This window comes from Rhinatrema bivittatum, unplaced genomic scaffold, assembly GCF_901001135.1.
Source record: "Rhinatrema bivittatum unplaced genomic scaffold, aRhiBiv1.1, whole genome shotgun sequence".
NCBI lineage: Eukaryota > Metazoa > Chordata > Amphibia > Gymnophiona > Rhinatrematidae > Rhinatrema > Rhinatrema bivittatum.
The window spans coordinates 62165-87834 of record NW_021820851.1 but is presented as its reverse complement, the minus strand read 5'-3'; the positions used below and the strand labels follow the sequence as shown (position 1 = coordinate 87834).

Here is a 25670-nt window from a genome sequence, read left to right as displayed (position 1 = left end):
CTGGATCCCTTTTTGAAAATTGGCATTACATTGGCAACCCTCCAGTCTTCAGGTACTGTAGACCAGTGGTCCCCAACCCTGTCCTGGGAGCCCACCAGCCAGTCGGGTTTTCAGGATATCCACAATAAATATGCATCAGAGAAAATTTGCATGTTATGGAGGCAGTGCATGCAACTTTTCTTCCATGCATATTCATTGTGGATATCCTGAAAACCTGACTGATTGGTGGGCCCCCAGGACAGAGTTGGGGACCACTGCTGTAGACAATTTTAATGATAGTTTACAAATTACCAAAAGTAATTCTGTATTTTCTTTTTCCAATTCTTTCAGCACTCTGAGATGTATACCATCTGGTTCAGATGATTTTCTACTCTTTAGTTTATCAATTTGCCCCAGTACATCTTCCAAGTTTACTGAGATTTGTTTAGTTCCTCTGAAACATCACCTTTAAATATCACTTCTGGCATTGGTATCTGCCTTACATTTTCCTCAGTAAAGCATAGAATTCATGTAGTCTTTCTGCTATAGCCTTTTCATCCCTAAGTGCTCTTTTTACCCCTTGATCATCTAATGGTCCAACTGACTCCTTCACTGGCTTTTTACTTCAAATGTACCATAATACGTTTTTATTATGAGATTTTTCTTCCAAAGCAAGCTTCTTTTCAAATTCTCTCTTTGCCTCTGACTTATCAGTGTTATACTGTTTCCTGTTTTCCTGACTTGGATCCCTTTTCCATTTTTTGAAAGATGTTAACTATTATAGTATCCTTTTCCTCACCTTTTAACTATGTTGGTAGTCCTTTAGCCTTTTCTAATGCATGGAATACATCTGGCCTTAGCTTCCAAGATGGTATTTTTGAACAAGATCCATGCCTGGTGAAAACTCTTAACCTTTGCAGCTACTCCTTTCAGTTTTTCCCTAACCATTTTTCTCATTGTATCAATCACCCTTTTGAAAGTTAAAAAATATCACAATAGATTTCTGTAGTGTTCTCTCTTCAGTTACTTTGTTGAATTTGATAATGTTGTGATCACTATTGCCAAGAGGCTCCAAAGGTGTTACCTCTCACACTAAATCCTATGTTCCACTAAGGACTAGGACCAAAATAGTTTCCCCTTTTATTGGTTTTTGTACCAGCTGCTCTATGAAGCAGTCATTTATTTCATCCAAAAACTTTACCTCCCTAGCATGTCCTGATGTGACATTCATCCAGTCAATACTGAGGTAATTGAAATCACCCATTATTACTGTGCTGCTGATTTTGTTAGCTTCTCTAATTCCTTTTAGCATTTCATTGTCTATCCTTTCATTCTGGCCAGTAATACACCGCTACTTCTATTTTATTCTCCTTTTCACCTGGAATTTTTTTCCATAAAGATTCAACATTGCATTTTGTTTCCTGCAGAACTTTTTATCCTATTTGATTCAATGCCCTCTTTAATATATAGTGCCACCCCTCCACCAATTTGATCCATCCTATCATTTCAATATAATTTGTACCATGGTATCACAATGTCCCACTGGTTATCCTCCTCCCACCGGGTCTCTGAGATCCCAGATGTATCTACTTCATTCAGTGCTGTATAATCTACCTCTCACATCTTATTTCTTAGACTTCTAGCATTCATATATAGATATGTCAAAGTATGTTTTTTGTTTGTGTTAACAACCTGCTTATCAGTTGATAGGGGTAATTTGGAATCTTTCTGCTCTGTCTGCTCTTTACTTAATGGCACCTGGGCCACTTTAGCATTTATTGCAAACTCTCTACTGGCATGCCCTACCTTTCCTGTTCTATTAGTATGCTTCAAAGATTCATTATTTTGTACCATGCACTCCTGAATGACTATCGGCTTTCCCCCACCATCTAGTTTAAAAGCTGTACTATCTCCTTTTTAAAGGTTAGTGCCAGTAGCCTGGTTCCACTCTGGTTAAGGTGGAGCCAATCCTTTTGGAAAAGGCCCCCTTCCCCAAAATGATGCCCAGTTCCTAAAAAAAAAAAATCTAAAATCCTCTTTCTTGTACCATCATCTCATCCATGCATTGAGTCAAGCTCTGCCTGCCTCAAGGGTCCTGCACAAGGAATGGGGAACATTTCTGAGAATGCTTCCCTGGAGGTTATGGATTTCAACTTTCTACCTAAAATCCTAAATTTGGCTTCCAGAAACTTCCTCATGCACGTTACGATATCATTGATATCCACATGTACCAAGACAGCTGGTTCCTCCTCAGCACTATCTAAAATCTTAGTTATGTGACACATGAGGTCCATCACCTTCTCACCAGACAATTTACCAAGCAATTCTCGGGTCCACTGGCCACCCAGATATCTACATTCCTATTAATTGAATCACCGACTACAAACATCCATCCTAACCCTTCCCTCCTGGGTATAACCCCTCTGGAGGCGTATCCTCAGTGTGAGAGGATACTACATCACATTGAGGGCAGGTCCTAGCTATAGGATTACTTACTGCCTCACCAAGGTGATGCTCTCCCCTAGCAAGTGATCTTTCTCCTCCAAGGCAGCACAGATACTGCCAGATTGGAGGTGGGACTGCTCTACTATGTCCCTGAAGGTTTCCTCTATATACACCTCTCTTTCTCCCTTACCTACATCAGGTATGGCACTCTAGCCTCCAAAGATCGGACTTTTTCTCTGAGAGCTAGCAGCTTTTTACACTAGTTCAGACATACAGCCTCTCACCAACTGGGAGATAATCATACATGTGGCAATCAGTGCAAAAGGTAGTTTGCCTCCCTCTTGCTGCTGGACTATTGTCTGCATCTTAATTTGTAGATTTGTTATCAAATTTACATTTCTAAGGGAGAGGGGATGTAAAGCTAATCTAAAGTACTTTTAGCCTATTGATTTATTTTATTTTTGACTGTCAATGACTTGCAAAACACTAGTTAACCTACTTATAACTGCATAGTTACCCAACTTATTGACTCTGGTTTTAAAATAAATTTCTTCCTTATCAATAAGAACTTGCCATGCTGGGACAGACCAAGGGTCCATCAAGCCTAGCATCCTGTTTCCAACAGAGGCTAAACCAGGCCACAAGAACCTCAACCTGGCAAGTACCCAAACACTAAGAAGATCCCATGCTACTGATGCCAGTAATAGCAGAGGCCATTCCCTAAGTCAAATTGATTAATAGGAGTTAATGGACTTCTCCTCCAATAACTTATCCAAACCTTTTTTAAACCCAGCTATACAAATTGCTTTAACCACATCCTCTGGCAACAAATTCCAGAGCTTAATTGTGCATTGAGTGAAAATGAATTTTCTCCGATTAGTCTTAAATGTGCTACTTGCTAACTTCATGGAGTGCCCCCTAGTCCTTCTATTATCCAAAAGTGTAAATAACCGATTCACATCTACTCGTTCAAGACCTCTCATGATCTTAAAGACCTCTATCATATCCCCACCTCAGCTGTCTCTTCTCCAAGCTGAACAGCCCTAACCTCTTCAGCCTTTCCTCATAGGGGAAGAGAGTTGTTCCATCACCTTTATCATTTTGGTTGCCCAAATCTGTATTAAATTTATAGTAAGGAGTTCTGAGGCATGGTGCAAGGAAGCTGGGGCTGTGGAGGTGAAGTCTGGTTAGCTCACAGTGACCTCTGTATATATCTCCCTGGGGCTGCTGGTAAAGTATGCAGATGAGGCTTATGTTTTTTAATGCATGTGCTGTTGGCAACAACTGCTCAGATGCAGGTTATACGCTTTAAAATAAATACATAAATAAATAAACTATTGCCACACACTAATGCTTTGAGATTAGAGCAATATAAAATTCCTCATCTTTACATTTTTTTTTTTTATATATCGGGAGTGGTAAAGTCGTGAAACATGCTTCCAGAGGAAATGACTACTACACCTATTGATATAGACGAGTTTCTGCTGGTGTGCTGATCCAAGGAGATACCAGTCTGAGAAATTCTGTCACTAGGAGACAAAACCTGTGACAAAGTGTCTCCATTTGCTTTCCCATGATACCTCTAGAAATAGTTCAAAAAGGTTGATTGACGTTTTGCCTTCCACTTAACCTACTTTATTACTTTACTACCGTGGATGACTTTCAGAGTCATAACTAGACATATGTACACTTCGTGTAGCTTTAAAAATCTGTCTCTCGCTCCTTTTTTTTGTTTGTTTGAAAGGCATATGATAAATAATGATATGCTCAATAAATTTCCTGCCCCTCTCCCAAATGGCCATACTTGGCACATCGCTTAAACCACCCTAGTGACTTATAGGAACAGTCTGTGAGTGAAAAATCTCAGTTCTCCGAAACTGTGCATTACAAAAGAAAACTATGACGATGACATTCAGGTTGGTCCTTTCCAGAACTGACATCCTGAAAAACACGATGACCATTCTATTATCTCTAGTGATGCCAGTTCTTGAGCTTAGGATTTCCTTGCAGTGGCTTTTAGCACCAGGTGGTTTCTTCAAATAACATCATTAGGCGCAGCTGATGATCGGAAGATTTTAATGAAACACCCTTCATCTGCTTCATACAATAATGAACCATGCATACAAATGGCTGATAAGGTGAAGGAAAGTACATTTTTAGAAGTGTCTACCACAGGAGAAGATGACAATGTACAAGTAGTCAACTAAAGTCTAGTAGTCTTGTAAAGACAATTTTTGGGGGTTTTTTGCAGGTATTACATTTACTTCAGCATATCCACATTTTTTGCCAGCCTATTCACAAACATGGCTCATAATGAGGTTGATTTAGGATAACCATTCATGCCGATGATCTGTGTAATATTTTTTCTGAGTATGCTCCAGCAAAGTCCAGATCGTGTTACTTTCACGCCATGTCTTCGGAATTTTTCTGGTAATAATTTGTCAGAAACTTCCTCCACCCTAACAATGTAAACATAAACCGAAAAAATAAAATGGAAATGCATGTATATATAGCCAGTATATTTGCTATACACAGTTTTCTGTAGACCTTATTATTGTATGTACATTCTGGAAGCTATCAGATGTTACAGTTAGTAATTATACTGCAATCGATACCTATGGTTTTAATATATTGAAAAGATGTTTATTTTTTCAATTGGATTATGAGTTTTGATTAGCAGGCATACTGTATTTACCAGTAACGTATATATATTTTCTAATTGCTTTCCAGACCATGTTGGTTCTCTTCCCTTTTTCATAGCTCTGGAGAATACTTCAGAAATCAAACTGACATCAACTGTACATGATTCTAGAGACACTGTTCACATTTAAAAAGTTCACGGTTCTGCAGGGAACACGGTAATACTATGTAAATCTACGTTGCTAGGAAAGACAGGTATTCTTTCAAATGAAGGCATAAAGCAACAGGAAAAACTATGCAATAAAATTCTACCTTGCTGTCACCAGTGATTCTCCTTTTTTTTTTTCTTTCAAGAGAAGTGCAATTTTTAAACCTAAATTGCAAAACATACCAAAAACTACTTTGCAAGAGGTGAATGAAATTTGATGAATTATGATAGTTTCAATAAATGTAGAATCCTATAACATAGCTTAAATCAATTTAAGGATGCATTTTGAAGTCCATCCTTCCTGGCAGTTTGTGAACCCATTGACTGAATGGGGTTACCAACTGCCTCATCTAAAGAAACTGAGAAGGTCCTGATTATACCTCAGGGTACCCCTGGACTTTGTAGTTTTCTCTTGTATGTAGAAATGGAGGACTACAAAGCCATAGATACAATGCAAACCCCACCCCCAAAAACAAGGATTGATTCAGTCTATCCAGATGACCCTAATTTTTGCTTAGCTGAAATGTTATTAATCTTTCAAATAATTTGCTACCCCCATTATATTTATTAAAAGACCAATTTGATATTCATATTTTTTTTAATCAATGACTCCTCAAAGAATCGAACATTTATGAGCACGGAATCCCCTGTCTAACGGAAATGAAGTTGAAGAAACAAGACCAATGCAAGTTCCACATCCCAGATGGAGCACTGAATGGACAGTTAATGCCCTATCCAGGAGGTTATTGCTTATAATAATCTAACATTTATTTTAGGGTTCTATGAATTATTTTTAAGAATACTTTTTTTTTTTTTTTTAACAAAAAGCCATTGAAATGAATACCTAATGTATTGAGTAAGAAAGGCATTTCTAGGGGTTTGATACCCTATATTCCCTTCAATCAGACTGTTTAGAATTTAACTGATGATTTTATTTAATTTATAGTATGGGGTACAGTTTATTTCTCATCAGTTAATAAAGTCAAGGGAGATGCAATATCTGGTAAAAGCATCAATTACTGTAGGTCTTTCCTTACCCTATGTACCATTTGCTATCATCGAATCCAAGAGTGCTTCCTGGAATTCCAGATTGCGTTTTAAGGAATCGGGGGACTCGACGCTCTAGCAGAAGTATTGTAGAGGCCACCTACAAAAATTAGATACATTACATATAGAAATCAGAAGCTAGAGAGCTAGGGCCCCTACAGTACGCTTTAGCAAACATGTTAAGATCATTGTGTGCATGCTAGACATGTGAATTTTCAAAGGGTCACGCGCATAAATATCTGGACTTATGTGCATTGCCGGGCTTCGAGCACGCCACATGCATTTTCAAAAGGGCCCAGCCACGTGCATAAGTCACGTTAAGTGCACAACTGCCAGGCCCTGAAAAAGGGGCTGGCCGGGGAGCGTAGTCTGGGTGGGGCAGGGTGGGATGGAGGCCAGCCGGGATAGCAGCCATTAGCCGCTGTTCCGGGAAAGCGCACGCCGGCAGCTGGCCGGTTGTGGAAGTTGCTTCTGTTCCAACGGAGCAGTAAGTAAAAAAAACAAAAAAATGGGGATAGTTAGGATTAGATTAGGGGTCAGGGAGGAGAGGGGAAGAGGTAGGAAGGGTAGGGTTAGGGATAGGAAAGTTCCCTCCCAGTCCGCTCCTTAATTGGAGCGGACTGGGAGGGAACTGGGAGAGGCCCGATTGCATCGCTGTGCGTAATTTATTAAAATTCATCCCCCTGCGCGCGCTGCCCGCACGGATTTTAAAATCCGGTGTGCATGTACATGCGGCCATGAGATTTTATAACATGCGCGCGCCGGCTAACTGCATGTTATTTTAATGCCTGCTAGAGCTCATTATCTTACAAATGTTAGTAGAGGTCGAGTTAATCAGCATGAGTATGCCAAACTAAGCATGACCTTAGATCTCAGCTAACTTGTAGCAGAACACCTGAAAACTGAAGCCCATGATGAGATACTTTTCAACTTTACCCATGGACTCTTAGAGATGAATACATTTGACCACACTTCTCTTAGACAAAACATAGCTAACCCTTACTTTTTAGGATAATCCTTACACACATACACATATTCGTAACACAAATATGTCTTCTCACCTGACAATAAAGAAGACATAAACGATTTCATACTGGTGTGAAAAGAGACAGGCTTCCAGGTATTGGTAGGATTAGTGCAGTCATTGCTGTGAGTAGTCTGGCTACTGTGCACTGCAAGCATTAAGAGGGGTGTGTGTGTGTGAGTGTGTGTGTGAGTGTGTGTAAGTGTGTGTGTGTGTGTGTGTGTGAGTGTGTGTGTGTGTGTGTGTGTGTGTGTGTGTGTGAGTGTATGTGTGAGAGAGTGTGTGTAGGGGGGCTCCAGCCCCAGCTCCTGGCTAGTGAAAAAAGCATTAGGTTTCCCACAGAAGGGTGCTCTCCCCAGTGCCAAACAACTTACCAGGGAGTCCCCAGTCCTTCACCCACCCCACTTTTTATATTAAAAAACGTTTTCACAAGGCGCCAGCAAGACTACGGAGATATAGAGGAGAGGAAGCAATGACAGAAGAGACATACTTTAACTCATAAAAACACCTTTCTTTATACAAGGCAAATAAACTTCCAAATAATACGTTACCAGAGGACAAAGGTTTTTGTTTACATCGACATTGTTGCTGTAGACAAAGAACAGGCATTCACAGACTTAAGGCTGAATAGCAGTCTAAGTCTTGACATTTTTTTCAGCTGACCAATTGTTTTGATTTACGTGCAAAGCTCATTTCTGTGAGCTTGGAGGCAGTGGTGGACTGTGTGGTGCAGCCTTTGTGGTGGAAGGTGGATTGAAGATAGGAGGCTGGTCCGTTCCCTCCTGAGTCACGCTTGCCAGATTACTCCCTGGGTATCCCTTTTGCATGATTCCTTTTGTTCCCAACTACATTCTAACACATCACATTTTGAAGATATTTACTGACATAATGCAGATGGTTCTAAACATGCAGTCATGTCCATTTTCTGCTTTCCTGGAATTCTTTGGTCTTCTTTGATCTCCTCATCTGGAGTGTACTAGCTTTCCTACGTCTTACATTTTCACTGACAAGCAAACTCATTTACCAGGCTTATTCTTATACCTCTTGGAACCCAGCAGAAAGAGTCGTGAGTTAAGGAGAGGCATGCTCAGTTTAGCATGTTCATGCTATTTATAGCATGCCCTTGGTAAGTAACATGCTCATTCTATTTAGAAAATGCATTTTTGGGTTTCTGTGCATGAGAATAGCATGAACACATTATTTCTGTCATTTCTTACCCTGAGCAGGCAAGTTTTCTTTGCATCACACTAAGTGGCTTTTTTTGGTGAGCCCACGCTAAAACTAATTTTGTACAATTTTTATTGTATAGGTCCCTTAATGTGCTCAGTCTTCATAATGCAGACAGATTTGGGAGGCTTCAGTGCTAAATTCACAATGCAGCAGGAATTTGAACTGGATTATTCTGTTGGATGGACAAAATCAGTGAGCCTCCCTTTTGCTGAGAAATAGGCTGACACAACTGAGAAAAAAGAAGGAAAAGCACTGGAAATAAACATTGTTTCTCGCAGATGAAAGGGTTTATAGGTTTTGGTAGTAGGACTGGGGGAAGGGGATGTGGAAGAGGGGAAGATTGCCATCATCTGGATAGGAACAGAAATAGCTGTTAGGGAATTAGAAGGTTGGACTTGATAGACCTCTGGTCATCTTTACATCTAATCAACTATGTATAATATAGCCAATGTCTAAATTTATTTATTGATTTTAAATGTATTATTACCTTCTTTGGAGGGGTCAGTGGTGGTGCCAGGCAGCAGGACAATGCAAGTAATGCTGCTACAGAAATGGGCTATATCGTTGGACCCTACGGGTGGGTGAGGATCAATACCACATCTGCAGTGGAAATCAGAGTTGACTGGCACTTGTGGCAGCAGAGGCAGGAGCTGCTCAAAAGTGAGGCCTTGGCTCACAGGGATGAAGTCTGTCAGGGGATGAACAACAGGACTGGCAGCAGGCAAGCACTACAAGAATGACAGTAGCAGATTTCACCATGGGGTGGCTCTAGCATGTCAACAGGGTGTATTGAACATGATTAAAACAGATGGAGAGTTTATTTTTAACAGGAGGCGGTGTCCTGGATTCAGAGAGTTGCACTACATCTTTGGTCCACCTAAATCACTGCAGCTGCAACCATAGGAACCGACTTTTGAAAATGGTTGGGAGTGCTGAATTCAACACAAGTTATAGCACCCCCAGAAAAAAAAAGGATCAAAGGAGAACACGGTGGGTTGCAAGTGTGACTGATCAGCCTGGATTTAAATATCCAGAGAGGTGCAGGAAATGTGGACATAGAGGAGACTCATGTGGCTAAAATAAAAACTAGGGAAGAGTCAAAGACCCACCAGTCATTCTTCTACCCAACCCCAGCTCATTCCCACCAGTCTCCTCCCAACTGCTCTATCCCCTCCCCTGTCACCACCACTCTTTTACAAACCTACTTTTCTCTCATTCTAATTTTCTCTCCTCATCTTTTCCTATTCCCCCTCCTTAAGATCATGAGAGGTCTTGAACGTGTAGATGTGAATCGGTTATTTACACTTTCGAATAATAGAAGGACTAGGGGGCATTCCATGAAGTTAGCAAGTAGCACATTTAAGACTAATCGGAGAAAATTATTTTTCACTCAACGCACAATAAAGCTCTGGAATTTGTTGCCAGAGGATGTGGTTAGGGCAGTTAGTGTAGCTGGGTTCAAAAAAGGTTTGGATAAGTTCTTGGAGGAGAAGTCCATTAATGGCTATTAATCAATTATACTTAGGGAATAGCCACTGCTATTAATTGCATCAGTAGCATGGGTTCTTCTTAGTGTTTGGGTACTTGCCAGGTTCTTGTGGCCTGGTTTTGGCCTCTGTTGGAAACAGGATGCTGGGCTTGATGGACCCTTGATCTGACCCAGCATGGCAATTTCTTATGTTCTTATGTTCTAGCTCCACTTCTTACATCCCCTTAAACTGCTCTGTTCCCCATTTCCCATTGACCTGTTCTTTACTGTTCCCCTCCCAATCCCTCCACTCCCCAGCAGGTTTCTCCTCCTCACCCTTGCTTAGCCAGCTGTTCTCCTTTGCAGGCTTGGTTCATGTATACCTTCACTAATTCCCATCCCTCCTCAGCCATTAGGCTTCCCTTCAATGACAGGCTCAAATCACCTTTCAATTTGTGATTTCCCCCTCTTCCATAAACTTGGCTCACTTCTCTGCTCTGTACTCCCTGAGCCCAGGTACTTTTTATTCTGGGCCTAACCCTTCCTCCCCATCTCTTGGCCTGCACAAATTCCAGTCTCATGTCTGCAGAGTCCACGTAAGGCCCCCCACCACCTGCACGTCCTAAGCTCTAGCAGCTCAGTAATCAGTATCTCCCCAGCTCCAAGCCCAGAGCTGCATGTGGGACTCCCTGCCCTAGATTTGGAAACCCCGGAAATATGAATTTATTTTTGTGAACAAGGCTCACCTCATTTCCTCCTCAGTTCAAGCCCCGACCACAGCCCCTCTCAATACTGGAGATGACAATTTTCAATAAAGAGATTTAGAGCATATTATATATTGCTTGCCACCACAACGTCTACCCCTTCCCTATCCTTCCAGTAAAATATTGTATTTACCCTGGTGACTGCAGGGCTATAAGAAAAGGGCAGATACCACCTGCCCCACCCCTTGGATCCTGCCCAACTAGCACAGAAATCTTCATCAAACGTCGAATAAACAATTCCCAACCTTTGTGTCTGTAGTTTAATCTATCCTCTGTCTCTGCTGGCTGTTAGTTTCCTCTCTGCCTCCTCATTCCTTTTGTTTTAATTATTTTCTGATCTTCCTTTCATTTCTTTATCATTAATTATTTTTCCTCCATGTGTCCGTCTTTTTATCCACCAGCTGTCTCTCTGCAGCTCATTATCTTCTCTCACTTCCTCCTAGTCTCACGCCATCCTCCACTTTTCAACTCTTCTCATCTCTTCCCTTCACCATGATCCCCTCTTTTCTCTCAATCCTTCTTTTGGTTTACATTCCCTCCCCTATCAGCCTTCCTCCTTTCTTATCCACACAGCTTCTTTCCCAGTGCTCTTTTCTCTTCTTCCTTTCACCTAACCATTTACACCCCTGCTTCTCTTCTTATCAGAGCCCACGTCCTCTCTCCCAGTCTGCATTCCCTTCTCTCTTTTCTCAGCACTTTCCCCTCTTCACAGCCTATGTTCCTTCTTCTCAGCCCTCTCTGCTACTCTACCAGCCCCTCTTGTCTACCCCTCTCCAAGTTGCTCTTCCCCTCACATTTCCTCGCCTTCTCCTCTCCCGGCCAGAATTCCTTCTTTCGGTTCCTCTACCAGACCTCACAGCAGTATTCTCTCTCCCAGCCAGCATCCCCTTTTAAACCATCTCCCAGCAGTTCTCTCTCAAGCTCCTCTGTCCCTCTTCCCTTTATCAGCAGCCTTCCCCCCATCTCTACTGCACCTCAGGAAGCCTGTCTTTCCTACACTGCTGCGCGAATCTCAAACCCTTCCATTAACTGAGTGAAGATTAACGGTGGTTAAAGAGGATTGGTAAGTATAGCTTTCAGAAATTTTTGGGCTTATAAAAGTTGGTGAAAGGTGAAATTAAGGGATATATTCTTTAGAGTTTGTGTGTGTCTGAGGTAATAAGCAAGCCAGAGATAGTTAATTCCAGTATCTGTCTTTCCCACCCACTCAACCCTTGATTTTTAGGCACGAGACAGTTTTTCATCAAAAATCAATCAGGGTCTTATCTAAATCATACTATTGTACCAGCCCTTACTGAAAGTTTAATCATCCCCTTGTAGGAAACTAGCTGATTAATTAGTAAATTCACCTGTAAATTTAAACTACTCTCATTCCAACTCCCTTAGTATCTTAAACTTAACTAGGAACTCAATAAAACTAAGATGAAGGCAGCAGTCCAGCAACAAGAGGGAGGCTTTCCAGTCTTTTGCATTGAGTGTCACATGTATGATTTTTTACCTGCCGGTGAGAGATTGTATGTGTGCACCCGGTGCAAAGAGCTCCTGGCTCTCAGGGAACGAGTCCGATCTCTGGAGGCTAGAGTAGCAGACTTGGAGGAGCTGAGGGAGACAGAGAGGTACATTGATGAGACCTTCAGGGACATAGTAGTCAAGTCCCAAATCCAGTCTGGCAGCCCTAGTGCTGCCTTGGATCAGAAAGGTCTCCCAGTAGGAGAACATCACCCTGGTGTAGCAGGAAGTGATCCTGTAGCAAGGACCTGCTCTCCAGGTGATGTATTGTCCTCTCGCACCAAGGACAAGTCTCCCAGGGCTACTGCCCAGGAGGGAAGGGTTAGGCCTGCCATCATAGTTGGCGATTCAATTATTAGAAATGTAGATAGCAGGGTGGCTGGTGGACGTGAGGACCGCCTGGTAACTTGCCTGCCTGGTGCAAAGGTGGCAGACCTCACGCGCCACCTAGATAGGATTATAGATAGTGCTGGGGAGGAGCCGGCTGTCGTGGTACATGTGGGCAACAACGACATAGGAAAGTGTGGGAGAGAGGTTCTGGAAGCCAAATTTAGGATATTAGGTAGGAAGCTAAAATCCAGAACCTCCAGGGTGGCATTCTCTGAAATGCTTCTTGTTCCACGTGCAGGACCCCAGAGACAGGCAGAGCTCCAGAGTTTCAATGCGTGGATGAGACGATGGTGTAGGGAAGAGGGATTCAGCTTTGTAAGGAACTGGGGAAACTTTTGGGGAAAGGGGAGACTTTTCCGAAAGGATGGGCTCCACCTTAACCAGAGTGGAACCAAGCTGCTGGCACTAACTTTCAAAAAGGAGATAGAGCAGCTTTTAAACTAGAACAAAGGGGAAAGCCGACAGTCACTCAGCAGTGCATGGTTCGGAGAAATGTATCCTTGAAGGATACTAATGAAACAGGAGAGTTAGGGCATCCCAACAGAGAGGTTCCATTAAAAGCAAATATAGTCCATATGCCTATATGTAAAAAATCACCAAAACTAATGATTTCCGAATTATCCCAAACAACTGAAAAGCAGGTTGTTAAAACAAACAAAAAACACACTTTGAAATGTCTATATGCCAATGCCAGAAGTTTAAGAAGTAAGATGGGAGAGTTAGAGTGTATAGCAGCAAATGATGAGATTGACATAATTGGCATCACAGAAACTTGGTGGAAGGAGGATAACCAATGGGACAGTGCTATATCAGGGTACAAATTATATCGCAATGATAGGGAGGATCAACTTGGTGGGGGTGTGGCACTTTATGTCCGGGAGGGTATAGAGTCCAACAGGCTAAAGATCATACAAGAGACTAAATGCTCAGTAGAATCTATAAGGGGAGAAATCCCATGTGTGTTGGGTAAGAGTATAGTGATAGGAGTATACTACCGTCCACCTGGACAAAGTGGTCAGACAGATGATGAAATGCTAAGAGAAATCAGGGAAGCAAACCAATTTGGCAGTGCAATAATAATGGGAGATTTCAATTACCTATCACAGGAAATGTGGAACCCAAAAACAATTTCAAAAATTGGCCTAAGAAGGTGTCAGCAAGCCTTGACGTTATGTGTCACTCTCAAGCAGACACTAACCGGTCTTATCTATCATTCACCTTCATCATAATTTTAATGCAACAAACTTTTTTTCTTTTTTCAATTATTTAAAAATGTCCTCCATTCTTGATAAACAAATGACTCTTTCAAATAGCATTAGTAAGAAAAGCCCTACACGGGCCGGTGTTTCGCTGGGTAAGCTTCCTCAGGGGCATATAGAGACACTTCAGTTGTAGAGCCACATTTCTAAAAAGAGAATAAGTAAAGAAGAATCGCACGTCAGATAAAATAAGAGGTGAAATCAATACTTATCTCATGACACCACGGCTACCATTTCAGACGGGACCAGACGTCTCAACCATCTTAGAGGGAAGGAAATGGAGGAACCCGAACCGAGGCTAGCGTTCCTTTAAATGATGTCAACCATCAATCATGATTTTGAAACATCTGTCAGATGATCGTAATTTGAGTGACGTCAGCCATCAATCATGAATCGGTGTTAAGCAATCTATCAATCATGATTTGGAAAAAAACCTAGAATTCAACCTATAAAAACATGGAAGTCCAGCTCAGTGTTTAATCCTGATGGGTGAACAGTTTGTAAACGATAGATCCACCGCTGTTCAGATTGCAGCAACATATGTTCCCGATTGCCTCCCCGCCAATGTACAGGAATGTGTTCAATGGCACAGAATCGTAAATCATCAAAAGTATGTCCCATCTCTGTACAGTGGGAAACTAAAGGTTCATTGGCTCTGACGGTTCTAATATTGCTACGATGTTCTATCATCCTCGTCTTCAATAGGCGTTTTGTTTTGCCAATATAAATGAGGGAACAAGGACATTGTATTAAGTATATCACCATGATAGATGCACACGTGGTGTGGTGTCGCAAAAATATTTTATAACCAGAGGGTACGGTAAATTGATCTGAGATTGTCATAGAAGACGGGCAAACGGAGCAATTATTGCAAGGCTTGTGTGAACCTGATAACCTATATGATGTATATGACATCATAGAGCTGTCCGATTTCACCAAAAAATTTTTTAAATTCATGGCACGGGAAAAAGTAATTCGTGGGGGAGAATGAAAAATCGCATTAGTTTGTAACACATGCCAATTTTGTAGAATAGATTGACGAATTTTAAAGGCAACAGAAGAATATGGTAGAATACATGTATGGCGTGAGGATTCTTCATTAGATCGCGGGAGAAAGAGCCACTCGCGATGTGAATATTTTGCACGTAAGTAAGCTCTTCGGATACTGGAGCGCGGATATCCTCTAGCTGAGAAGCGTTCGCACAAAAGTTTCGATTGCACCTCAAAGTCGGACATAGTGGTACAAATCCTTCTAAGACGGATAAATTGACTCACAGGTAAGTTCTGTTTAAAATTTCTCGGGTGTGCACTGGAGTAATATAGATAGGTGTTCGAACTGACTGATTTTCGAAAAAGGGATGTCATGAATTTTCCATCAATCATAGTAATCCGTATATCGAGAAACGTTATGGAAGTAGTCTCAATGGTGGCAGTGAATTTTAGATGACGATTTAAGGTGTTAAGCCAGCATAAAAATGATCCAAAAAGGTCTTTGTCGCCTTTCCACAGTACAAAGACGTCGTCAATGTACCGCTTCCACACAAAAAGCTGACTTTTGAAAGGATGATCTTGAAGCCATTTCTCTTCAAAAAAATGCATGTACAGGTTTGCCAAATCAGGAGCCATGGTGGCTCCCATAGCAGTACCACACGTCTGGAGAAAAAACTCTTGATTTAAAGGCGAAAAAATTCTTCTTCAGGGCTATTTGTAACAGTTTCACCAGAAAATCACTAGGGATTCGATGGGGGCGTGGTCGCTGTTCAAAAAATGTTTCTGCAATCTCAATGGCCTCGTCCTGAGGGATAGATGTATAAAGGGCCTCAACATCTAAGGTAGCCATCTGTAGATCGGTGGTATCAACCTGGAGTTGTTCTAAAAAGGTAATCATATCTGCAGAATCTCTAATAAAGGAAGGCATGGACGGAATAAATGGTGCCAAAAAATGATCTACAAAACGGGACAATGGTTCCAAAACTGAGTCGCAGCCGGATACAATCGGGCGCCCTGGAGGATGGTCAATACTCTTATGTATCATCGTACATGAACATCGTACATGAACATCGTAGCAATATTAGAACCGTCAGAGCCAATGAACCTTTAGTTTCCCACTGTACAGAGATGGGACATACTTTTGATGATTTACGATTCTGTGCCATTGAACACATTCCTGTACATTGGCGGGGAGGCAATCGGGAACATATGTTGCTGCAATCTGAACAGCGGTGGATCTATCGTTTACAAACTGTTCACCCATCAGGATTAAACACTGAGCTGGACTTACATGTTTTTTTAGGTTGAATTCTAGGTTTTTTTCCAAATCATGATTGATAGATTGCTTAACACCGATTCATGATTGATGGCTGACGTCACTCAAATTACGATCATCTGACAGATGTTTCAAAATCATGATTGATGGTTGACATCATTTAAAGGAACGCTAGCCTCGGTTCGGGTTCCTCCATTTCCTTCCCTCTAAGATGGTTGAGACGTCTGGTCCCGTCTGAAATGGTAGCCGTGGTGTCATGAGATAAGTATTGATTTCACCTCTTATTTTATCTGACGTGCGATTCTTCTTTACTTATTCTCTTTTTAGAAATGTGGCTCTACAACTGAAGTGTCTCTATATGCCCCTGAGGAAGCTTACCCAGCGAAACACCGGCCCGTGTAGGGCTTTTCTTACTAATGCTATTTGAAAGAGTCATTTGTTTATCAAGAATGGAGGACATTTTTAAATAATTGAAAAAAGAAAAAAAGTTTGTTGCATTAAAATTATGATGAAGGTGAATGATAGATAAGACCGGTTAGTGTCTGCTTGAGAGTGACACATAACGTCAAGGCTTGCTGACACCTTCTTAGGCCAATTTTTAAAATTGTTTTTGGGTTCCACATTTCCTGTGATAGATTATATGTTGTGGTTAACCGCTGACTCCCTTGTGTGAGTAGTGTATCACTCACCTCGAGTCATGGAGACCGAACCGGTTGTTCCTTTAAAGACATTGAGCTTCTCTGAAGCCGAGCTACAGGCGTTGCTACAGCAGCCATCTTCCTTTACTACAGCCGCCAGTTCAGCCTCACCTGATTTGCAATGGTTCACCTTGCAAAAATTACTACGCCGCTCTATTCGGACTACTGCACATGCTGAGACTTTATTAGAATATTGCCGGATCCAACGGATTCCTCGGGGTCTGCGAATGATCAAGGCACCCCACTTATACAAAGAAGACACAGATTTTGTTTCCGATTGGAATGCTGTACTTAATAAGTGCAGCCTCGACTTAATGATTTTAATCATTAAGAAATCACAAGCTTCAGAGATATTGATTCGTGAAGAAATTGAATTGACTAAAACGATGTTGATTTCTTCAGTTGACCAGGAGCAATTCACAGCGCAGATGAAGTCTACTGAAGAACTGATGGATAAGTTTCGTTCCGATCTGCGCAAGTTTAAATATGAAAAATTATGTCGGGACGAACGCGATTACACCAAGGGGTTTGTCTACCCCTGGATGACACAAGAATATATTGCCAAAGTCTCCCGACATGTTACTTTTGATTCAAGTGGCGAAGAATTGTCTTCTGGTGATGATGAGATGCGCTCTCGCCCCCCGCGTTCTGAATCATACACCTCATCAGCATCTTTTTTAGGACCATCCTCCCGCGGCACCCGCCGACCATATCGCAATCGGTACAATCGATATCAACCAAGCGGACGTTCAGAGAGAAAGGTGGCAAGATAGTGACACGATCACAGCGAGAAAAGAATCCTTGATTTTGAATTTATCTTCTAAAACGTTATCATCAATTCAGATTCAGGTCCTAGAACGGGGACTATCCTTTGTACCCACTCATCGTGGAGATAAATTCTCCCTGCAGGTGGCTGTGTTTCATTTTGTTTGGAACCTTAAGATAAAAAATTTTTTTTCCACCCACACACCATCTATAGATGTATCCATATTGTCCAATCCATCTACATGGAGTCCACCTGGACCTGAAGATCCAGCATTAAAAGTTTTTTATGACCTAATTTCACATGATATCTCTGCTTTGGATTTAACTGACTCTACTTTTCAAAATCTATCACGTTTGGAAAAAACTGCATTACAGGAGTTACAATCAGCGCCAGACCTTATTATAAAACCAGCTGACAAAGGTGGCAAGATAGTTGTACAGAACAGAACTGATTATGAATCTGAAATTATGCGTCAACTTGATGATACACATTATTACCAACGTCTTGAGACGAATCCCACTTCTGAGATACAAGAACTCATATCTTTGGTTGTGCAGTCAGGTGTGAAATCTGGCTTTTTGACTTTGAAAGAAGCCAATTTTCTAACTAAGAAATATCCTCGTGTCCCAGTGTTTTACAAACTTCCAAAGATACATAAGAGTATTGACCATCCTCCAGGGCGCCCGATTGTATCCGGCTGCGACTCAGTTTTGGAACCATTGTCCCGTTTTGTAGATCATTTTTTGGCACCATTTATTCCGTCCATGCCTTCCTTTATTAGAGATTCTGCAGATATGATTACCTTTTTAGAACAACTCCAGGTTGATACCACCGATCTACAGATGGCTACCTTAGATGTTGAGGCCCTTTATACATCTATCCCTCAGGACGAGGCCATTGAGATTGCAGAAACATTTTTTGAACAGCGACCACGCCCCCATCGAATCCCTAGTGATTTTCTGGTGAAACTGTTACAAATAGCCCTGAAGAAGAATTTTTTCGCCTTTAATCAAGAGTTTTTTCTCCAGACGTGTGGTACTGCTATGGGAGCCACCATGGCTCCTGATTTGGCAAACCTGTACATGCATTTTTTTGAAGAGAAATGGCTTCAAGATCATCCTTTCAAAAGTCAGCTTTTTGTGTGGAAGCGGTACATTGACGACGTCTTTGTACTGTGGAAAGGCGACAAAGACCTTTTTGGATCATTTTTATGCTGGCTTAACACCTTAAATCGTCATCTAAAATTCACTGCCACCATTGAGACTACTTCCATAACGTTTCTCGATATACGGATTACTATGATTGATGGAAAATTCATGACATCCCTTTTTCGAAAATCAGTCAGTTCGAACACCTATCTACATTACTCCAGTGCACACCCGAGAAATTTTAAACAGAACTTACCTGTGAGTCAATTTATCCGTCTTAGAAGGATTTGTACCACTATGTCCGACTTTGAGGTGCAATCGAAACTTTTGTGCGAACGCTTCTCAGCTAGAGGATATCCACGCTCCAGTATCCGAAGAGCTTACTTACGTGCAAAATATTCACATCGCGAGTGGCTCTTTCTCCCGCGATCTAATGAAGAATCCTCACGCCATACATGTATTCTACCATATTCTTCTGTTGCCTTTAAAATTCGTCAATCTATTCTACAAAATTGGCATGTGTTACAAACTAATGCGATTTTTCATGCTCCCCCACGAATTACTTTTTCCCGTGCCATGAATTTAAAAAAAATTTTGGTGAAATCGGACAGCTCTATGATGTCATATACATCATATAGGTTATCAGGTTCACACAAGCCTTGCAATAATTGCTCCGTTTGCCCGTCTTCTATGACAATCTCAGATCAATTTACCGTACCCTCTGGTTATAAAATATTTTTGCGACACCACACCACTTGTGCATCTATCATGGTGATATACTTAATACAATGTCCTTGTTCCCTCATTTATATTGGCAAAACAAAACGCCTATTGAAGACGAGGATGATAGAACATCGTAGCAATATTAGAACCGTCAGAGCCAATGAACCTTTAGTTTCCCACTGTACAGAGATGGGACATACTTTTGATGATTTACGATTCTGTGCCATTGAACACATTCCTGTACATTGGCGGGGAGGCAATCGGGAACATATGTTGCTGCAATCTGAACAGCGGTGGATCTATCGTTTACAAACTGTTCACCCATCAGGATTAAACACTGAGCTGGACTTACATGTTTTTTTAGGTTGAATTCTAGGTTTTTTTCCAAATCATGATTGATAGATTGCTTAACACCGATTCATGATTGATGGCTGACATCACTCAAATTACGATCATCTGACAGATGTTTCAAAATCATGATTGATGGTTGACATCATTTAAAGGAACGCTAGCCTCGGTTCGGGTTCCTCCATTTCCTTCCCTCTAAGATGGTTGAGAAGTCTGGTCCCGTCTGAAATGGTAGCCGTGGTGTCATGAGATAAGTATTGATTTCACCTCTTATTTTATCTGACGTGCGATTCTTCTTTACTTATTCTCTTTTTAGAAATGTGGCTCTACAACTGAAGTGTCTCTATATGCCCCTGAGGAAGCTTACCCAGCGAAACACCGGCCCGTGTAGGGCTTTTCTTACTAATGCTATTTGAAAGAGTCATTTGTTTATCAAGAATGGAGGACATTTTTAAATAATTGAAAAAAGAAAAAAAGTTTGTTGCATTAAAATTATGATGAAGGTGAATGATAGATAAGACCGGTTAGTGTCTGCTTGAGAGTGACACATAACGTCAAGGCTTGCTGACACCTTCTTAGGCCAATTTTTGAAATTGTTTTTGGGTTCCACATTTCCTGTGATAGATTATATGTTGTGGTTAACCGCTGACTCCCTTGTGTGAGTAGATTTCAATTACCCCAATATTGACTGGGTAAATGTAACATCAGGACTTGCTAGAGATATAAAGTTCCTGGATGTAACAAATGATTGTTTCATGGAGCAATTGGTTCAGGAACCAACAAGAGAGGGAGCTATTTTAGATTTAATTCTTAGTGGAACACAGGATTTGGTGAGAGAGGTAACGGTGGTGGGGCCACTTGGCAACAGTGATCATAACATGATCAAATTTAAACTAATAACTGGTAGGGGGACAATAAGTAAATCTGCAGCTCTAACACTAAACTTTCAAAAGGGAAACTTTCATAAAATGAGGAAAATAGTCAGAAAAAAACTGAAAGGTGCAGCTCCAAAGGTTAAAAGTGTTCAACAGGCTTGGACATTGTTTAAAAATACAATCCTAGAGGCGCAGTCCATATGTATTCCACGCATTAAGAAAGGAGGAAGGAAGGCAAAACGATTACCGTCATGGTTAAAAGGTGAGGTGAAAGAGGCTATTTTAGCCAAAAAATCATCCTTCAAAAATTGGAAGAAAGATCCATCTGAAGAAAATAGGATAAAACATAAGCATTGTCAAGTTAAGTGTAAAACATTGATAAAACAAGCGAAGAGAGAATTTGAAATGAAGTTGGCCATAGAGGCAAAAACTCATAATAAAAACTTTTTTAAATATATCCAAAGCAAGAAACCTGTGAGGGAGTCGGTTGGACCATTAGATGACCGAGGGGTTAAAGGGGCTCTTAGGGAAGATAAGGCCATTGCAGAAAGACTAAATGAATTCTTTGCTTCCGTGTTTACTAGTGAGGATGTTGGGGAGATACCAGTTCCGGAGTTGGTTTTCAGGGGTGATGAGTCAGACGAACTGAACGAAATCACTGTCAACCTGGAAGATGGAACCAGACTGCTGGCGCTAACCCTTAAAAAGGAGATAGAGCAGCTTTTAAACTAGAACAAAGGGGAAAGCCGACAGTCGCTCAGCAGCGCATGGTTCGGAGAGATGTATCTTTAAAGGATACTAATGATGCACTAGAATTAGGGCATCCCGACAGTGAGGTTCCAATAATTAGAAAAGTAGTCCAAATGCCTGTAACTAAAAACTCACCTGAGCTAAAAAATTCTAACTTATCCCTATCAATTAAAAAGCAGAATAAAAATACAATCAAAAAACAAACTTTGAAATGTTTGTATGCTAATGCCAGAAGTCTAAGAAGTAAGATGGGAGAATTAGAATGTATAGCAGTAAATGATGACATAGACTTAATTGGCATCTCAGAGACATGGTGGAAAGAGGATAACCAATGGGACAGTGCTATACCGGGGTACAAATTATATCGCAATGACAGAGAGGAGCAGTCGGGAGGAGGTGTGGCGCTTTATGTCCGGGATGGCATAGAGTCCAACAGGATAAACATCCTCCATGAGACTAAATACAAAATTGAATCTTTATGGGTAGAAATCCCTTGTGTATCAGGGAAGACTACAGTGATAGGGGTATACTACCGTCCACCTGGTCAAGATGGTGAGATGGACAGTGAAATGCTAAGAGAAATTAGGGAAGCCAACCAAATTGGTAGTGCAGTAATAATGGGAGACTTCAATTACCCCAATATAGACTGGGTAAATGTATCATCGGGTCACGCTAGAGAGATAACGTTCCTGGATGGAATAAATGATAGCTTTATGGAGCAAATGGTTCAGGAACCGACGAGAGAGGGAGCAATTTTAGATCTAATTCTCAGTGGAGCACAGGACTTGGTGAGAGAGGTAACGGTGGTGGGGCCGCTTGGCAATAGTGATCATAATATGATCAGATTTGATTTAACGACTGGAAAAGGAACAGTGTGCAAATCCAAAGCTCTCGTGCTAAACTTTCAAAAGGGAAACTTTGATAAAATGAGAAAAATTGTTAGAAAAAAACTGAAAGGAGCAGCTACAAAAGTAAAAAATGTCCAAGAGGCGTGGTCATTGTTAAAAAATACCATTCTAGAAGCACAGTCCAGATGTATTCCACACATTAAGAAAGGTGGAAAGAAGGCAAAACGATTACCGGCATGGTTAAAAGGGGAGGTGAAAGAAGCTATTTTAGCCAAAAGATCTTCATTCAAAAATTGGAAGAAGGATCCAACAGAAGAAAATAGGATAAAGCATAAACATTGGCAAGTTAAATGTAAGACATTGATAAGACAGGCTAAGAGAGAATTTGAAAAGAAGTTGGCTGTAGAGGCAAAAACTCACAGTAAAAACTTTTTTAAATATATCCGAAGCAGAAAGCCTGTGAGGGAGTCAGTTGGACCTTTAGATGATCGAGGGGTTAAAGGGGCACTTAGAGAAGATAAGGCCATCGCGGAAAGATTAAATGATTTCTTTGCTTCGGTGTTTACTGAAGAGGATGTTGGGGAGGTACCCGTAATGGAGAAGGTTTTCATGGGTAATGATTCAGATGGACTGAATCAAATCACGGTGAACCTAGAAGATGTGGTAGGCCTGATTGACAAACTGAAGAGTAGTAAATCACCTGGACCGGATGGTATACACCCCAGAGTTCTGAAGGAACTAAAAAATGAAATTTCAGACCTATTAGTAAAAATTTGTAACTTATCACTAAAATCATCCATTGTACCTGAAGACTGGAGGATAGCAAATGTAACCCCAATATTTAAAAAGGGCTCCAGGGGCGATCCGGGAAACTACAGACCGGTTAGCCTGACTTCAGTGCCAGGAAAAATAGTGGAAAGTGTTCTAAACATCAAAATCACAGAACATATAGAAAGACATGGTTTAATGGAACAAAGTCAGCATGGCTTTACCCAGGGCAAGTCTTGCCTCACAAATCTGCTTCACTTTTTTGAAGGAGTTAATAAACATGTGGATAAAGGTGAACCGGTAGATATAGTATACTTGGATTTTCAGAAGGCGTTTGACAAAGTTCCTCATGAGAGGCTTCTAGGAAAAGTAAAAAGTCATGGGATAGGTGGCGATGTCCTTTCGTGGATTGCAAACTGGCTAAAAGACAGGAAACAGAGAGTAGGATTAAATGGGCAATTTTCTCAGTGGAAGGGAGTGGACAGTGGAGTGCCTCAGGGATCTGTATTGGGACCCTTACTGTTCAATATATTTATAAATGATCTGGAAAGAAATACGACGAGTGAGATAATCAAATTTGCAGATGACACAAAATTGTGCAGAGTAGTTAAATCACAAGCAGATTGTGATAAATTGCAGGAAGACCTTGTGAGACTGGAAAATTGGGCATCCAAATGGCAGATGAAATTTAATGTGGAAAAGTGCAAGGTGATGCATATAGGGAAAAATAACCCATGCTATAATTACACGATGTTGGGTTCCATATTAGGTGCTACAACCCAAGAAAGAGATCTAGGTGTCATAGTGGATAACACATTGAAATCGTCGGTTTCAGTGTGCTGCGGCAGTCAAAAAAGCAAACAGAATGTTGGGAATTATTAGAAAAGGAATGATGAATAAAACGGAAAATGTCATAATGCCTCTGTATCGCTCCATGGTGAGACCGCACCTTGAATACTGTGTACAATTCTGGTCGCCGCATCTCAAAAAAGATATAATTGCGATGGAGAAGGTACAGAGAAGGGCTACCAAAATGATAAGGGGAATGGAACAACTCCCCTATGAGGAAAGACTAAAGAGATTAGGACTTTTCAGCTTGGAGAAGAGACGACTGAGGGGGGATATGATAGAGGTGTTTAAAATCATGAGAGGTCTAGAACGGGTAGATGTGAATCGGTTATTTACTCTTTCAGATAGTAGAAGGACTAGGGGACACTCCATGAAGTTAGCATGGGGCACATTTAAAACTAATCGGAGAAAGTTCTTTTTTACTCAACGCACAATTAAACTCTGGAATTTGTTGCCAGAGAATGTGGTTCGTGCAGGTAGTATAGCTGTGTTTAAAAAAGGATTGGATAAGTTCTTGGAGGAGAAGTCCATTACCTGCTATTAGGTTCACTTAGAGAATAGCCACTGCCATTAGCAATGGTTACATGGAATAGACTTAGTTTTTGGGTACTTGCCAGGTTCTTATGGCCTGGATTGGCCACTGTTGGAAACAGGATGCTGGGCTTGATGGACCCTTGGTCTGACCCAGTATGGCATTTTCTTATGTTCTTATGTTCTTAAGATGTAGTAGGCCAGATTGACAAACTAAAGAGTAGCAAGTATGCATCCCAGGGTACTAAAGGAACTCAAAAATGAAATTTCTGACCTATTAGTTAAAATTTGTAACCTATCATTAAAATCATCCATTGTACCTGAAGACTGGAGGGTGGCCAATGTAACCCCAATATTTAAAAAAGGCTCCAGGGGTGATCCGGGTAACTATAGACCAGTGAGCCTAACTTCAGTGCCGGGAAAAATAGTGGAAACTATCCTCAAGATCAAAATTGTAGAGCATATAGAAAGACATGATTTAATGGGACACAGTCAACATGGATTTACCCAAGGGAAGTCTTGCCTAACAAACCTGCTTCATTTTTTTGAAAGGGTTAATAAACATGTGGATAAAGGTGAACTGGTAGATGTAGTGTATTTGGATTTTCAGAAGGCGTTTGACAAAGTCCCTCATGAGAGGCTTCTACGAAAACTAAAAAGTCATGGGATAGGAGGCGATGTCCTTTCGTGGATTACAAACTGGTTAAAAGACAGGAAACAGAGAGTAGGACTAAATGGTCAATTTTCTCAGTGGAAAAGGGTAAACAGTGGAGTGCCTCAGGGATCTGTACTTGGTCCGGTGCTTTTCAATATATATATCAATGATCTGGAAAGGAATACGATGAGTGATGTTATCAAATTTGCAGATGATACAAAATTATTCAGAGTAGTTAAATCACAAGCAGACTGTGATACATTACAGGAGGACCTTGCAAGACTGGAAGATTGGGCATCCAAATGGCAGATGAAATTTAATGTGGACAAGTGTATAGGGAAAAATAACCCTAGCTGTAGTTACACGATGTTAGGTTCCATATTAGGAGCTACCACCCAAGAAAGAGATCTAGGCGTCATAGTAGATAATACATTGAAATCGTCAGCTCAGTGTGCTGCAGCAGTCAAAAAAGCAAATAAAAT

The 25670-nt window shown here is 41.1% G+C and overlaps 1 protein-coding gene across 1 annotated transcript in view; it reads right to left on the bottom strand.

Annotated features, from left to right (window-relative positions):
- Window positions 1-4517: 4517 nt before the first annotated feature.
- Window positions 4518-25670, bottom strand: part of LOC115082222 (transient receptor potential cation channel subfamily V member 6-like) — a 67293-nt gene continuing 46140 nt past the window's right edge. Inside the window, exons 15-16 of the mRNA XM_029586476.1 lie at window positions 6310-6419; window positions 4518-4883 (exon numbers count right to left, since the gene is read on the bottom strand). Of these exons, the coding sequence (XP_029442336.1) occupies window positions 4733-4883; window positions 6310-6419 (261 nt within the window). The 3' untranslated portion in view covers window positions 4518-4732. The remainder of the gene's footprint in view (window positions 4884-6309; window positions 6420-25670) is intronic.